General features: G+C 37.9%; 1 protein-coding gene across 3 annotated transcripts in view; it reads right to left on the reverse strand.

Annotated features, from left to right (window-relative positions):
- PFKFB1 (6-phosphofructo-2-kinase/fructose-2,6-biphosphatase 1) overlaps positions 1–16,604 on the reverse strand; it is a 67,194-nt gene extending 50,590 nt beyond the window's left edge. For all 3 annotated transcript variants that reach the window (XM_060086621.1, XM_060086620.1, XM_060086618.1), the window contains exon 1: positions 16,508–16,604. In XM_060086621.1, the coding sequence (XP_059942604.1) occupies positions 16,508–16,604 (97 nt within the window). The remainder of the gene's footprint in view (positions 1–16,507) is intronic.
- Between the last annotated feature and the right edge of the window lie 492 nt (positions 16,605–17,096).

Genomic DNA, 17,096 nt, shown 5'->3' on the forward strand with positions numbered 1-17,096 from the left:
ATAGCCAGGACATGGAAGCAACCCGAGTGTCCATCGACAGATGAATGGATAAAGAAGATGTGGCACATATATACAATGGAATATTACTCAGCCATAGAAAGGAACGAAATTGAGTTATTTGTATTGAGGTTGATGGACCTAGAGTCTGTCATACAGAGTGAAGTAAGTCAGAAAGAGAAAGACAAATACCGTATGCTAACACATATATATGGAATCTAAAAAAAAAAAATGGTCATGAAGAACCTAGGGGCAAGACGGGAATAAAGATGCAGACCTACTAGAAAATGGACTTGAAGACATGGGGAGGGGGAAAGGTAAGTTGGGACAAAGTGAGAGAGTGGTAGTATATATATGGACATATATACATTTCCAAATGTAAAATAGATAGCTGGTGGGAAGCAGTCGCATAGTCACGGGGATCAGCTCGGTGTTTTGTGACTAGCTGAAGGGTGGGATAGGGACGGTGGGAGGGCAGGAGACACAAGAGGGAAAAGATAGAGGGATATATGTATAGCTTATTCACTTATTTATAAAGCAGAAACTAACACACCATTGTAAAGCAATTATACTCCAATAAAAACGTTAAAATAAATAAATAAATAAATTCAGGAATGAAAGAGGAGTATTACTACTGACTTTATGGAAATAAAAATAATTATAATGGAGTGCTATGAGCAACTGTATGCCAACACAATACATGACTTAGACGAAATGGACAAATTATTAAAGCAATACAAACTCCCAAAACTGACTCAAGAAGACATCTAGTTGATCTATAGCAAGTAAAGAGATTGAATAAGTAACCAAAATAACTTGTCACAAGGAAAAGTCCAGGATTTGATGGTTTTACTGGAGAATTCTACCAAACATTTAAAGAATTAACACCCATTCTTCAAAAGCTGTTTCATAAAATAGGAGGGAATATTTCCTAACTCATTCCTTGAGTGTTACTGTGATACCAAAGGCAAACAAAGATATCAGAGAGTAATAAAATTATAGCCCAATATTTTATGAATATAGATGCAAAAATCTTCAGCAAGATATTTGCAAATTGAATCCAGAAAAAATAAAAGATTATACACTGTCACCAAGTTAGGTTTATTATAGGAATGCAGTGTTAATTAGACCTCTGAAAATCAAGTACTGTAATACACCACATCACTAGAATAAAGGACCAAAACCACATGATCATCTCAGTGAACATAGAAAAGGCAATTGAAAAATTAAACACTCCTTCATAATAAAACCACACAACAAACTAAGAATACAAGAGAATTTCCTCAGTCAGATAAAGGACATCTATGAAAAACTCATGGCTAATATTGCACTTAATGGTGAAAGATTGTATGTTAATCCACTAAAATCAGAAGCAAGAGAAGGATGTCTATTACCACTTCATCTTTTCAACACTGTACTAGAGGTTGTAGTGAGGGTAATTAGGCAAGAAAAAGAAAAAAAGCCCTCCAGATTGCGGAGGGAGACACAAGAGGGAGGAGATAGGAGGATATATGTATATGTAAAGATGTTAAATAAATAAATAAATAAATAAAATTTTAAAAAAGAAAAGAAATAAAACTATCTTTATTTGCAGATGACATGATCTTACATGTAGAAAATTCCAAGAAATCCATTAAAAATCTATTAGTACTAATAAATGAGTTCAGTGATGTTGCAGGATACATGATCAATATATAAAAAATTATATTTCCATAAAGAAGCAAGAACAAGCAAAATGAAATTAATAAAAACAATTCAATTTACAAGTGTCAAAAATACTTAGGAATACTTAAAAGAAATGCAAAACTTATACTCTGAAAACTTACACTGTTGAAATTAAAGAGGACCTAAATAAATGGAACAACAACCCATGTTCAGGGACCTAAGACTTAATAATGTTAAAGTGTCAGTATTCTCTAATTGGTCTACAGATTCAACACAGCCCTATCAAAATCTCAGCTGACTTCTTTGCAGAAACTGACAAGTTGATCTAAAGTTCATAAGGAAATTCAAGGGGCCTAGAAGAACCAAAATCATCCTGAAAAAGAAGAACAAAGTTGGAGGACTCACACTTCCAATTTCAAAACTTAATTTAAAAAACTATAGTAATAAAGACAGTGTTGTACTGGCATAAGGATATATATATATATATATATATATATATATATATATATAAACCATTGAAACAGGACTGAAAACTCAGACATAAACTCTCTAATTTATGGTCAACTGATTTTCATCAAGGCTGCCCAAACAAGTCAGTGGTAGAAAGAAGTCTTTTCAACAAATGGTGCTGGAACAACTGAATATCCACATGCAGAGAATGCAGTTGGACTCCTACCTCATATCATATGCAAAAATTGACTCAAAATGAGTCAAAGACCTAAATGTAAGAGCTAAAACTATAAAAGTCTTAGAAGAAGAAAACCTAGGCATAAATTTTTGTGACCTCGGATTAGACAATGGCTTCAGGTACATGACACCTAACACAAACAACAAAAGAAAAAATAAGTAAATTGGACTTCATTAAAATTAAGAACTTTTGTGCTTCAAAAAGTGAAAAGATAGCTCACAGAATGGGAATAAATGTTTGCAAACCATATATTTGACAAGAGTCTAGTTCCCAGAATATAAAAAGGAAAAATCAACCCAAATAAAAAGACAAATAACCCAGTTTAAAAACGAGCAAAGAATCTGAATAGACTTTTCTCCAAAGAAGATATACAAATGGCCAATAAGTACATAAAAAGATGCTCAACATCATTAGGCATGAATAAAATGTAAATGGGACTCACAGTGATATATCATTTCATACACACTTAGGATGGCTATAATTTAAAAAAATGTTAGTGAGGATATAGAGAAATTAGAATGCTCATATGTTGCTTTTGGGAATGTAAAATGTGAAGCCACTTTGAAAACCAGTTTATCAGTTCCTCAAAACATTATAGATAGAATTACCAGAGGACTCAGCATTTCCACTCCTAGGTATATATTCAAGAGAAATGAAAACATATGTGCACACAAAAACTTGTGCAAGAATGTTCATGACAGCATTACTCATAATAGCCAAAAGCAGAAACAAACCAAATTTCCATCAATTCATGAATGGGTAAACAAAATGTGGTGTATCTATATAATGGAATATTATTCAGCTATAAAAAGGAATGAAGTACCTACACATGCTACAACATAGGTTAACTTTGAAAATGTTATGCCCAATGGAAGAAGCTATATACAAAATGCCACATATTGTATGATTCCATTAATGTGAAATGTCCAGAATAGGCAAAACTATGGAAACAATAAGTAGATTTTAGTGGTTGCCAGTGGCTGAGGGGAGAGGGGAATCTGGAACGACACTAAAGGGTATGGGGTTTCTTTGGGGGGTGTTGAAATGTTTTGGAATTAGTAATGATGGTATACAACCATGCAAATATACTAAAAGCCACTAAGTTGTACACTTTAAAATGGTGAGTTTTATGGTAGGTGAATTATATCTCTATCAAAAACATTTTTTATACCAGTCAGAATGGCCATCATTAAAAAATCTACACATAATAAATGCTGGAGAGGATGTGGAGAAAAAGGAAACCTCCTATAATGTTGGTGGGAATGTAAATTGGTGCAACTACTGTGGAGAACAGTATGGAGGTTCTTTACAAAGTTAAAAATAGAGCTACCATATGATCCTATAATCCCACTCTTGGGCATATATCCAGAGAAAAATCTAATTTGAAAATATACATGCATTCCAATGTTCATAGCAACACTATTTACAATAGCTAAGACATGGAAGCAGCCTAAATGTCCATCAGCAGATGGATGAATAAAAAAGATGTGGGGAGAGACTTCCGGGGAAGATGGCGGAAGAGTAAGACGCAGAGATCACCTTCCTCCCCACGGATACACCAGAAATACAGCTACACGTGGAACAACTCCTACAGAACACCTACTGAACGCTGGCAGAAGACCCCAGACCTCCCAAAAGGAAAGAAACTCCCCACATACCTGGGTAGGGCAAAGCGGAAAGATTCCCGCACATAGGATCGGTGCCGAGCGGCACTCACCAGCCCGAGAGGCTGTCTGCTCGCCCACCGGGGCGCGCAGCGCTGGAAGCTGAGGCTCGGGCTTCGGTCAGAGCGCAGGGAGAGGACTGGGGCTGGCGGCAAGAACTCAGCCTGAAGGGGGCTAATGCGCCACAGCTAGCCGGGAGGGAGTCCGGGAAAATTCTGGAGCTGCCGAAGAGGCAAGAGACTTTATCTTCCCTCTTGGTTTCCTGGTGTGCGAGGAGAGGGGATTAAGAGCACTACTTAAAGGAGCTCCACAGATGGGCGCGAGTCGCGGCTGAAAGCGCGGAGCCCAGAGACGGGCGTGGGACGCTGGGGCTGCTGCTGCCGCCGCCAAGAAGCCGGTGTGTGAGCGCAGGTCACTGTCCACACCGCCCTTCCGGGAGCCTGTGTAGCCCGCCACTGCCAGGATCCCGGGATCCAGGGGCGGCTTCCCTGGGAGAACGCGATGCGCGCCTCGGGCTGGTGCAACGTCACGCCGGCCTCTGCCGCTGCAGGCTCGCCCCGCACTCCGTGCCCCTCCCTCCCGCCCGGCCTGAGTGAGCCAGAGTCCCCGAAGAGGCTGCTCCTTTAACCCTGTCCTGTCTGAGTGAAGAACAGACGCCCTCCAGCGACCTACACACAGAGGCGGGGCCAAATCCAAAGCTGAGACCCAGGAGCTCTGAGAACAAAGAAGAGAAAGAGAAACCTCTCCCAGCAGCCTCAGAAGCAGCAGATTAAAGCTCCACAATCAACTTGATGTACCCTGCATCTGTGGAATACATGAATAGACAACACATCATCCCAAATTGAGGAGCCAGGAGTCAGTGCTGTGCCTCTGAGGCGGAAGAGCCAACTTCAGGACACTGGTCCACAAGAGACCTCCCAGCTCCACATAATATCAAATGGCGAAAATCTTCCAGAGATCTCCATCTCAACACCAGCACCCAGCTTCACTCAACGACCAGCAAGCTACAGTGCTGGACGCCCTATAACAAACAACTAGCAACACAGGAACACAATGCCACCCATTAGCAGAGAGGCTGCCTAAAATCATAAAAAGTCCACAGACACCCCAAAACACACCACCAGATGTGGACCTGCCCACCAGAAAGACAAGATCCAGCCTCATCCACCAGAACACAGGCACTAGTCCCCTCCACCAGGAAGTCTACACAACCTACTAAATCAACCTTAGCGACTGGGGCAAGACACCAAAAACAACGGGAACTACGAACCTGCAGCCTACAAAAAGGAGACCCCAAACACAGTAACATAAGCAAAATGAGAAGACAGAAAAACACACAGCAGGAGAAGGAGCAAGATAAAAACCCACCAGACCTAACAAATGAAGAGGTAATAGTCAGTCTACCTGAAAAAGAATTCAGAATAATGATAGTAAACATGATCCAAGATTCTATTTCCAAGATCCAAAATCTTGGAAATAGAGTAGACAAAATGCAAGAAACAGTTAACAAGGACCTAGAAGAACTAAAGATGAATCAAGCATTGATTAAAAACACAATAAATGAAATAAAAAATACTCTAGATGGGATCAATAGCAGAATAACTGAGGCAGAAGAACGGATAAGTGAGGTGGAAGATAAAATAGTGGAAATAACTGCTGCAGAGCAAAATAAAGAAAAAAGAATGAAAAGAACAGAGGACAGTCTCAGAGACCTCTGGGACAACATTAAACGCACCAACATTCGAATTATAGGGGTTCCAGAAGAAGAAGAGAAAAAGAAAGGGACTGAGAAAATATTTGAAGAGATTATAGTTGAAAACTTCCCTAATATGGGAAAGGAAATAGTTAATCAAGTCCAGGAGGCACAGAGAGTCCCATACAGAATAAATCCAAGGAGAAATACGCCAAGACACATATTAATCAAACTGTCAAAAATTAAACACAAAGAAATCATATTAAAAGCAGCAAGGCAAAAACAACAAATAACACACAAGGGAATCCCCATCAGAATAACAGCTGATCTCTCAGCAGAAACTCTACAAGCCAGAAGGGAGTGGCGGGACATAATTAAAGTGATGAAGGAGAAAAACCTGCAACCAAGACTACTCTACCCAGCAAGGACCTCATTCAGATTTGATGGAGTAATTAAAACGTTTACAGACAAGCAAAAGCTGAGAGTTCAGCACCCCCAAACCAGCTTTAGAACAAATGCTAAAGGAACTTCTCTAGGCAAGAAAAACAACAGAAGGAAAAGACCTACAATAACAAACCCAAAACAATTAAGAAAATGGGAATAGGAACATACATATCGATAATTACCTTAAATGTAAATGGACTAAATGCTCCCACCAAAAGACACAGATTGGCTGAATGGATACAAAAACAAGACCCATATATATGCTGTCTACAAGAGACCCACTTCAGACCTAGAGACACATACAGACTGAAAGTAAGGGGATGGAAAAAGATATTACATGCAAATGAAAACCAAAACAAAGCTGGAGTAGCAATTCTCATATCAGACAAAATAGACTTTAAAATAAAGACTACTAGAAGAGACAAAGAAGGACACTACATAATGATCAAGGGATCGATCCAAGAAGAAGATATAACAATTGTAAATATTTATGCACCCAACATAGGAGCACCTCAATACATAAGGCAAATACTAACAGCCATAAAAGGAGAAATCGACAGTAACACAATCATAGTAGGGGACTTTAACACCCCACTTTCGCCAATGGACAGATCATCCAAAATGAAAATAAATAAGGAAACACAAGCTTTAAATGATACATTAAACAAGATGGACTTAATTGATATTTATAGGACATTCCATCCAAAAACAACAGAATACACATTTTTCTCAAGTGCTCATGGAACATTCTCCAGGATAGATCATATCTTGGGTCACAAATCAAGCCTTGGTAAATTTAAGAAAATTGAAATTGTATCAAGTATCTTTTCCGACCACAATGCTATGAGACTAGATATCAATTACAGGAAAAGAGCTGTAAAAAATACAAACACATGGAGGCTAAACAATACAGTACTTAATAACGAAGTGATCACTGAAGAAATCAAAGAGGAAATTAAAAAATACCTAGAAACAAATGACAATGGAGACACGACGACCCAAAACCTATGGGATGCAGCAAAAGCAGTTCTAAGAGGGAAGTTTATAGCAATACAATCCCACCTTAAGAAACAGGAAACATCTCCAATAAACAACCTAACCTTGCACCTAAAGCAATTACAGAAAGAACAACAAAAATATCCCAAAGTTAGCAGAAGGAAAGAAATCATAATGACCAGATCAGAAATAAATGTAAAACAAATGAAGGAAATGATAGCAAAGATCAATAAAACAAAAAGTTGGTTCTTTGCGAAGATAAACAAAATTGATAAACCATTAGCCAGACTCATCAAGAAAAAAAGGGAGAAGACTCAAATCAATAGAATTAGAAATGAAAAAGAAGTAACAACTGACATTGCAGAAATACAAAAGATCATGAGAGATTACTACAAGCAACTCTATGCCAATAAAATGGAGAACCTGGAAGAAATGGACAAATTGTTAGAAATGCACAACCTGCCAAGACTGAATCAGGAAGAAATAGAAAATATGAACAGACCAATCACAAGCACTGAAATTGAAACTGTGATCAAAAATCTTCCAACAAACAAAAGCCCAGGACCAGATGGCTTCACAGGCGAATTCTATCAAATATTTAGCGAAGAGCTAACACCCATCCTTCTCAAACTCTTCCAAACAATATCAGAGGAAGGAACACTCCCAAACTCATTCTACGAGGCCACCATCACCTTGATACCAAAACCAGGCAAGGACGTCACAAAGAAAGAAAACTACAGGCCAATATCACTGATGAACATAGATGCAAAAATCCTCAACAAAATACTAGCAAACAGAATCCAACAGCACATTAAAAGGATCATACACCATGATCAAGTGGGGTTTATTCCAGGAATGCAAGGATTCTTCAATATACGCAAATCAATCAACGTGATACACCATATTAACAAATTGAAGGAGAAAAACCATATGATCATCTCAATAGATGCAGAGAAAGCTTTCGACAAAAATCAACACCCATTTATGATAAAAACCCTGCAGAAAGTAGGCATACAGGGAACTTTCCTCAACATAATAAAGGCCATATATGACAAACCCACAGCCAGCATCGTCCTCAATGGTGAAATACTGAAACCATTTCCACTAAGATCAGGAACAAGACAAGGTTGCCCACTCTCACCACTCTTATTCAACATAGTTTTGGAAGTTTTAGCCACAGCAATCAGAGAAGAAAAGGAAATAAAAGGAATCCAAATTGGAAAAGAAGAAGTAAAGCTGTCACTGTTTGCAGATGACATGATACTATACATAGAGAATCCTAAAGATGCTACCAGAAAACTACTAGAGCTACTCAATGAATTTGGTAAAGTAGCAGGATACAAAATTAATGCACATAAATCTCTGGCATTCCTGTACACTAATGATGAAAAATCTGAAAATGAAATCAAGAAAACACTCCCATTTACCATTGCAACAAAGAGAATAAAATATCTAGGAATAAACCTACCTAAGGAGACAAAAGACCTGTATGCAGAAAATTATAAGACACTGATGAAAGATATTAAAGATGATACAAATAGATGGAGAGATATACCATGTTCCTGGATTGGAAGAATCAATATTGTGAAAATGACTCTACTACCCAAAGCAATCTACAGATTCAATGCAATCCCTATCAAACTACCACTGGCATTTTTCACAGAACTAGAACAAAAAAATTCAAAATTTGTTTGGAAAAACAAAAGACCCCGAATAGCCAAAGCAATCTTGAGAACGAAAAACGGAGCTGAAGGAATCAGGCCCCCTGACTTCAGACTATACTACAAAGCTACAGTAATCAAGACAGTGTGGTACTGGCACAAAAACAGAAAGATAGATCAATGGAACAGGATAGAAAGTCCAGAGATAAATCCACGGACATATGGTCACCTTATCTTTGATAAAGGATGAAGGAATGTACAGTGGAGAAAGGACAGTCTCTTCAATAAGTGGTGCTGGGAAAACTGGATAGGGACATGTAAAAGTATGAGATTAGATCACTCCCTAACACCATACACAAAAATATGCTCAAAATGGATTAAAGACCTAAATGTAAGGCCAGACACTATCAAACTCTTAGAGGAAAACATAGGCAGAACACTCTATGACATAAATCACAGCAAGATCCTTTTTGACCCATCTCCTAGAGAAATGGAAATAAAGACAAAAATAAACACATGGGACCTAATGAAACTTAAAAGCTTTTGCACAGCAAAGGAAACCATAAACAAGACCAAAAGACAACCCTTAGAATGGGAGAAAATATTTGCAAATGAAACAACTGACAAAGGATTAATCTCCAAAATTTACAAGCAGCTCATGCAGCTCAATAACAAAAAAAACAAACAACCCAATCCGAAAATGGGCAGAAGACCTAAATAGACATTTCTCCACAGAAGATATACAGACTGCCAACAAACACATGAATGGATGCTCAACGTCTTTACTCATTAGAGAAATGCAAATCAAAACTACAATGAGATATCATCTCACACCAGTCAGAATGGCCATCATCAAAAAATCTAGAAACAATAAATGCTGGAGAGGGTGTGGAAAAAAGGGAACACTCTTGCACTGCTGGTGGCAATGTGAATTGGTACAGCCACTATGGAGAACGGTATGGAGGTTCCTTTAAAAACTACAAATAGAATTACCATATGACCCAGCAATCCCACTACTGGGCATATACCCTGAGAAAACCATAATTCAAAAAGAGACATGTACCAAAATGTTCATAGTAGCCCTATTTACAATAGCCCGGAGATGGAAACAACCTAAGTGTCCATCATCGGATGAATGGGTAAAGAAGATGTGGCACATATATACAATGGAATATTACTCAGCCATAAAAAGAAATGAAATTGAGCTATTTGTAATGAGGTGGATGGGCCTAGAGTCTGTCATACAGAGTGAAGTAAGTCAGAAAGAGAAAGACAAATACCGTATGCTGACACATATATATGGAATTTAAGAAAAAAAAATGTCATGAAGAACATAGGGGTAAGACAGGAATAAAGACACAGACCTACTAGAGAATGGACTTGAGGATATGGGGAGGGGGAAGAGTAAGCTGTGACAAAGTGAAAGAGCGGCATGGACATATATACACTACCAAACATAAGGTAGATAGCTAGTGGGAAGCAGCCGCATAGCACAGGGAGATCATCTCGGTGCTTTGTGACTGCCTGGAGGGGTGGGATAGGGAGGGTGGGAGGGAGATGCAAAAGGGAGGGGATATGGGAACATATGTATATGTATAACTGATTAAATTTGTTATAAAGCAAAAAAAAAATAAAAATAAAAAATTAAAAAAAAGATGTGGTACATATATACAATCAAATATTGCTCTGCCATAAAAAAGAATGAAACAATGCCATTTGCAGCAACATGGATAAACTTAGAGATTATACTGTTAAGTGAAGTAAGTCAGACAGAGAAAGACAAATATCATATGAGATCACTTATAAGTGGAGTCTAAAAAATGATACAAATGAACTTATTTACAAAACAGAAATAGACTCACTAACATAGAAAACAAACATGGTTACCAAAGGGGATAACAGGGGTGAGGGGGAGAGATAAATTAGGAGTTTGGGATTAACATATACAAGCGTATATAAAATAGATAAACATCAAGGGCCTACTGTATAGCACAGGGAACTATATTCAATATCTTGTAATAACCTATAATGGAAAAGAATCTGAAAAAGAATACATATATACATATGCTGAATCACTTTGCTGTACAGTTGAAACTAAAACTAGCAACATTGTAAATTAACTTACTTCAATAAAAATGGTTAAAAACATTTTTAAAAAGTGTAAGAAAGATATACCAGGCAAATATAAAGCTAAATAAAGCAAATATATATACATATATATTAATATCAGGGAAAAAATTGTAGGACAAAATGCCATGATACTAGATTACCAGAAATAATTTCCTTACACATTGATAAATATTCAATATACCAGAAATATACAGCAATTCTAAATTTGGAACTATTTACAAAGCTTCAAAATTGACATAGTTACAAGGCGACATTAACAAATTTTCCATATCAACAAGCAGACAACATCCTGGAAGAATATAGAGCATTTGAGCCAGATTAACAAACATGACTTAATTGAAGTATATAGTACTCTGAACCCAGTTGTAAAATGTGCATTTTTTCAAGTTCTCATGGAATTTTTACCAAAAGTTATCACACGTTCGTCCATAAAGCAAATCTCAATAGATTTCAAACAATTGAAATCATACAAAGTTTGTTCTCTAAGGAGAATGGAATTAAACTGGAAATGGCAAGGGCACTGATCTGTCAAAACAGAAGCTGGCCCAAGGGCTTGGCACCAATTGGTAGAGGCCTCCTTCTGTGTCAGGCATTAACCCTTTAGTTGCTAGATGATAATCTGTAGGTTTTAGCAGTCCTGGGAAAGGGACTGAGGTGGCCAGAGCAACTGGGTAAGTGATGGAGAAACTAAGAAAGCCTGGAGCAGTGCCTATTTACCAAATGGCCTGGAAATATTTTAAAAATTCATATGTCCATACAATTGTGCATCTTTGGAATATCAGCCCTGTTTAGTAGGCCAATTATACAATCAGATGCTTATATTCAAAAGGAAGAAAGTCTGAAAAATAATAAGCTGTGCATCCAACTCCAGAAATTAAAAAAAGAACAACAGAATAAATCCAAGTAAAGTGAAAAGAAAAGAATAATGATAAGGAAAATAGCTAAATAAAAAACAAAGGACATCACAGAAAGAATCAGAAAGCCAAAAGTTGACTATTTTAAAAAACTTATAAAAGTGACAAACTTTTGGCAAGATTGATCAAGAGAAGGTACAAGCAAACAAGGATAAGAGGATATAAATGCAACAGGGATTTTTAAAAAGATGGAGATAAGAAGTTTATGCAAATAAATTTGAAAAATGACATGAAATAGAAAAATTCCTAGAAAACCATAATTTAACAACACTGAGAAGAAGAAATAGCAAACTGGAATGATTCTATAGCTATTTAAAAGGCTGTATCCATTAAAATTTTTCTTACAAGAAGACACCAAGCCCGGATGTTTTTACCTGGAAGTTGTGCTAAATATTTAAAGAACGAATAGTTCCTTGGACAAACTCTGTGAGAAAATAGAATGAAAGGAAATAGTTCCCACTTCATTTTATGACACAAAAGTCAAACAGGGACCTGGAGCTATGAGAATGGAAAATGTACAGGTCACTCTCATTCATAAACAAAATTCCAAATTCCTGAACAAAGTATTAATGAACTAAATCCAGCAGTTTTTATTTATCTTAGGATTTCAAGATAAGTTCCAAACAAGAAAAATCTCTAATGTAATTCACATTAATAGATTAAAATAGAAAATCAACCTGTCATCTCAGTGGATACAGAAAGCATGTTTATAAAATTCAACATCTACTCATCTTTAAAAAATCCTGATAAGTAGGATTACATCAAATTAAAAACTTCTGTATAGCAGAGGAAACAACAAAATGAAAGCCAACCTGTGGAATGGTAGAAAATGTTTGCAAACCTTATATCTGATAAAGAGTTAATATCCAAAATATATAGGGAACTACTACAACCCAACAGCCAAAAACCAAATACCTACTTTAAAAATGGGCAAGAGCCTGAATAGATATTTCTATAAGGAAGACATACAGATGGACAACAGGTATATGAAAAGATGCTCAACATCATCAATTATCAAAGAAATGCAAATCAAAACCACAGTGAGATATCATCTTACACTAGTTAGGATGGCTATCTTAAAAAAATTAAATACAACTGTTGACAAGGATGTGGAAATAAAGGGAAACCTCATACATTGTTGGTAGGAATATTAATCGGTGTTGCTATGGAAAGCAGTATGGTGAATCCTCCAAATGTTAAAAAGAGAACTACTATGTGATCCAGCAATCTCCTTTCTGGGTATATATCCAAAGAAATTGAAATCAGGATCTCAAAGAGATACCTACACTCTCATATTCACCGCAGCATTATTCACAATGGTCAAGATATGGAAGTAACCTAAGTGCCCACTGGTGAATGAATGGATAAAGAAAATGTACATATACATGCATATATGTAATGGAATATTATTCAAGCTTTAAAAAGAAAGAAATCCTGCCATTTGCAACACCATGGATGAAACTGGAGAATATTATACTAAGCGATATAAACCAAGAACAGAATAACAAATACTGCTTGATACCACATATGTGAAGGATCTAAAAATGTCAAACTCATAAAAGCAAAAAATAGAATGGTGGTTGCTAAGGGCTGGGATGGGGCAGGGGAAATGAGAAGGTATTAGTCAAATGGTACAAAGTTTTGGTTATGCAAGAAAAATTCATCTTAGAAATCTACTGTACAGCATACTGCCTATAGTTAATAATATTGTACACATTAAAAATTGCTAAGAAGGTAAATCTTCTGTTAAATAATTATTATTGGATAATAATAATAGTAAATAAAGTAGATAGGAGTAAAAAAATCCTATTGGCAAACTAAGAACAAACTGGAACTTTCTTAACCTGTTAATGGTATCTACAAAAAAAATTATAGCAAACTTACTCAATGGTGAAACTTTAAAAGCATTACCTTTAAAATTAGGTTCAACATAAACATGCACAATACTAACATTTCTATTCGACGTTGCTGTGCATGTATTGAAGGTAGGAGGTCCTAGCAGTGCAGTAATATAAGAAAAGAGATTTAAAAAAATAAGGATTGGAAGGGAAAAAAGAAAACTGTCATTTACATATAAATTATCAAAATTAATAAGAAAGCTTATCAGGTTTGCTAGTTGCAAATACAATATACAAAAAAACCCACAATTATATTTGTACTCATTAGCAATAAATTGGTATAAAATGTAATTTTCTAAAAAGGTATACAATAGCAACAAAATAAGCAAATAAAGTCTTATAATGATGTATAAGCCCTTTTAACTTATAAAACTTCACTCAAATAACATCAAAAAAGTCTAAATAGAAAGGCACACCATGTTTACAGAAGACTCGATATCACAAAATGTTAATTATCCTTAAATTGATATACAGATTGACTGTAATTCCAATCAAAATCCCAAAAGTTGTGTGTGTGTGTATGGGGACAAAAATCCTCATTGCATAATTGTCTATAACCCAAAACGAAACTACCTAAAGGTACATCAATAGTAAGATGGATAAGTAAATCATGGGATATTCACAAAATGTAATATTACACAGTAAGGAGAATAAACAAACTACAACTGCATGCAAAAATATTATACATGGCACAAAAAAACATAACAATGAATGCGAAAAACCAAGTCACAGATGAATATACACAGCTGTTCAAGCACTTTACACACGTTAATGCATTTAATTCTCAAAACAGTCATTAAGTGATTGTGTGCCTCCCCTCCCCCACTGCCCACTGTGGGGGTGGGCAGGTCTTCGAGAGAGGATGCTCCAAGCAGGAATTAATTCAGATCTTTCTGGGGTAAATAGCCTGGCCTCCTCAGCAACGGAGGTGAGGCAGACATTGCCCAGGGCACTATCTAAGTTTATTATATCTGCGGTCTGACATAATTCAGTCAATCACTAATGAGTTACTGTCTTGTATACATAGAGCCCCATGCTTGGCTATGGTGAGTGGTAGAGTGGACGTAGCACAGAGCGACCATTTACTGAGAATTTGCTATGTGCCAGGCTTCAGGCTTGATGCTGGGGATATGATGGGCAAAAAGACCACACACCCACCTTCTTGTTTAAATAATAATAATAATAATAATAATATTTATTGAGTATTTACTATGCACTGGACATTCTTCTAAGCATTTTATATGCTTTAGCTCTCTAATCTTCACAACACTATTACTAACTTCTTTTGACAGATGAGGAAATGGAAGGAGAGGTAAGTTAAGAGAATTGTCCAAGGTCACAGAGGCAGGAGGTGGCAGAGCTGGGACTCAAAGCTAGGCAGTCTGAATCACTGAATCACCTCAACAACATGGGAAAGTAGGTATTAATTCTGTCTTACAGCTGAGGAAAGACGGGCTCAGAAATAAAGTGAGCACATATTTATTTTGCACCCTCTATATGACAAACATTTATATCTATTATTTATCCAACCTGAAAGACAGAGTTCCCAGGAATATAAGGGTCCTAACAATGGAGGACCCAGGTATGCAGAGAGTGGCTTGCCTGCTTGCCAGCTAAACCCAACAGCCCCTTAGAAAGAGTAAAGAGTGGCTTGGTGAGTGAGGGTGGGGTGTAATTCTCAGTCTCATCCAGGCTCCTAGATCACCAGATGAGAGATTGAAACTGCTGGTGGAGAGGAGGAGGAAGAACAGGAGGTTGGTTTTTACCCCTCTCCCTCTATCCACACCCTCCATTCTACATAGTATATTTGACATCCTACATCTTCCTGGATCCTCCCCTCACTAGCCCTGAGCCTGGACCTCCTCTAGCATTAGCATAGTGGAAGCTTGGTCAGCTGGTCCTTGAGATGTCTGGGTCCCACACTCCACAGCTGTCTTATCTCTGCACACCTTATGGCTCCTCAGGCCAAAATTCTTGGGCTGGCAGCACCTTGATCTGCAACTGTACTCTGTTATCTATGGGAAATGGTATATTCTACTTAAAAAATATATTTTACAGGTTTTGTTTGCTTCCCCTTTGAACCTACTCTTTCTTCAATTTTCAAAGTGAACATTACACCAGCAGGCTTTCCCTGAATGTCTTCTCCCTCAACTCCCCAGAGCAGCAAAAGTGTCCATATATGCCAAGAAGGCAATTCAGGAGAAAGGACACCCAGCCTTTCCCAACCCAGTCAGAGGCTTATTAGAAGAGGCCTGAGAAAGGGGAGGAGCAAAACCGACCAATGATACGGTACTGTTGTGTACCCTGCACCTGTCCTCTGAGAAACAATGCCAGGAACCATCACCTTATTTCACCCAAGCACTATCAGACAGTACTAATTTCCAGCCACTTCACTGATGTCACCAAAATAAAACATTTAGGCTAACACTGAACTAGAAACATCAAATTTCAAACAAGAAGTATTCCAGACAAGCTCTGGGTAAGAAAGGAAAAATTCCTAGTCAAAAATCCCTCTGATTAAGATGGTTTTTATATAATCCTCATTCTTTCTCTGTCTTCATCTCTCTCCTTCTGTCTGTCTTTCTCTACCTTTTTGACATTAGCCTCTTGTTATCTATCCTACAGCTATTTCATCCAGCTGCTCATCTATTCCAACTTTCAGGTTGGGGTGGGGGTGGTTGGGGGGCATGTCCTTTGCTCTTCTACATCCACTCTACCACCACCACCTTGAAGCCCACGGAAGCAAACCCCACTTACAGCCCCTCCTGCGTTGCGGCCTGCTGTTGCCACCGTTGTGTGGAATCCAGATCTTCTGCAATCTAGTTTGGGTGAGTTCTCCCATCTCTCGAGACATCTTAGGCGTCGCAGCTAATGACACCACTGTCCTCAAGGTACCGGGCCTCACTTTGTCTTATTAGCTGTCTCTTCTGTTGCTGTGGTCACAGCAGGTGGTAGACAGAGTTGGGACAGGGAGGTGCTGGGGTTCTGAGCCCTCTAGCAGCCTGTCTCCAGCCCCTCTCCTGTCTCCTAGTCATTGCCTGCCTTGTCTGCCTCTGCTCCTGTATGTACCAGTGGGGGCTTGGGTGCAGAGGAGAGGTTAGACAGAGGTCAGCAGAGGCCTCTGAACTCCAAGGGCTGTGTACATAGGAGATAAGTTGGAGCCCAACAAGGAAGGCAGCCAGCAAGACAGCCCATGTCTGGCCAGTCACTTCCCTCCAATGAAGACAGGACTAGTAGAGTATGCAAATAAAAGACCGAAGATCATGTGCTTATATCCTGTGTGGGGTGGGGAGGCAAAGGTGATGCAGGCAGATCTCAGCAGCTTTCATAACTTCAAAATAAAAAA

This window comes from Mesoplodon densirostris, chromosome X, assembly GCF_025265405.1.
Source record: "Mesoplodon densirostris isolate mMesDen1 chromosome X, mMesDen1 primary haplotype, whole genome shotgun sequence".
In the NCBI taxonomy this organism is placed as follows: domain Eukaryota; kingdom Metazoa; phylum Chordata; class Mammalia; order Artiodactyla; family Ziphiidae; genus Mesoplodon; species Mesoplodon densirostris.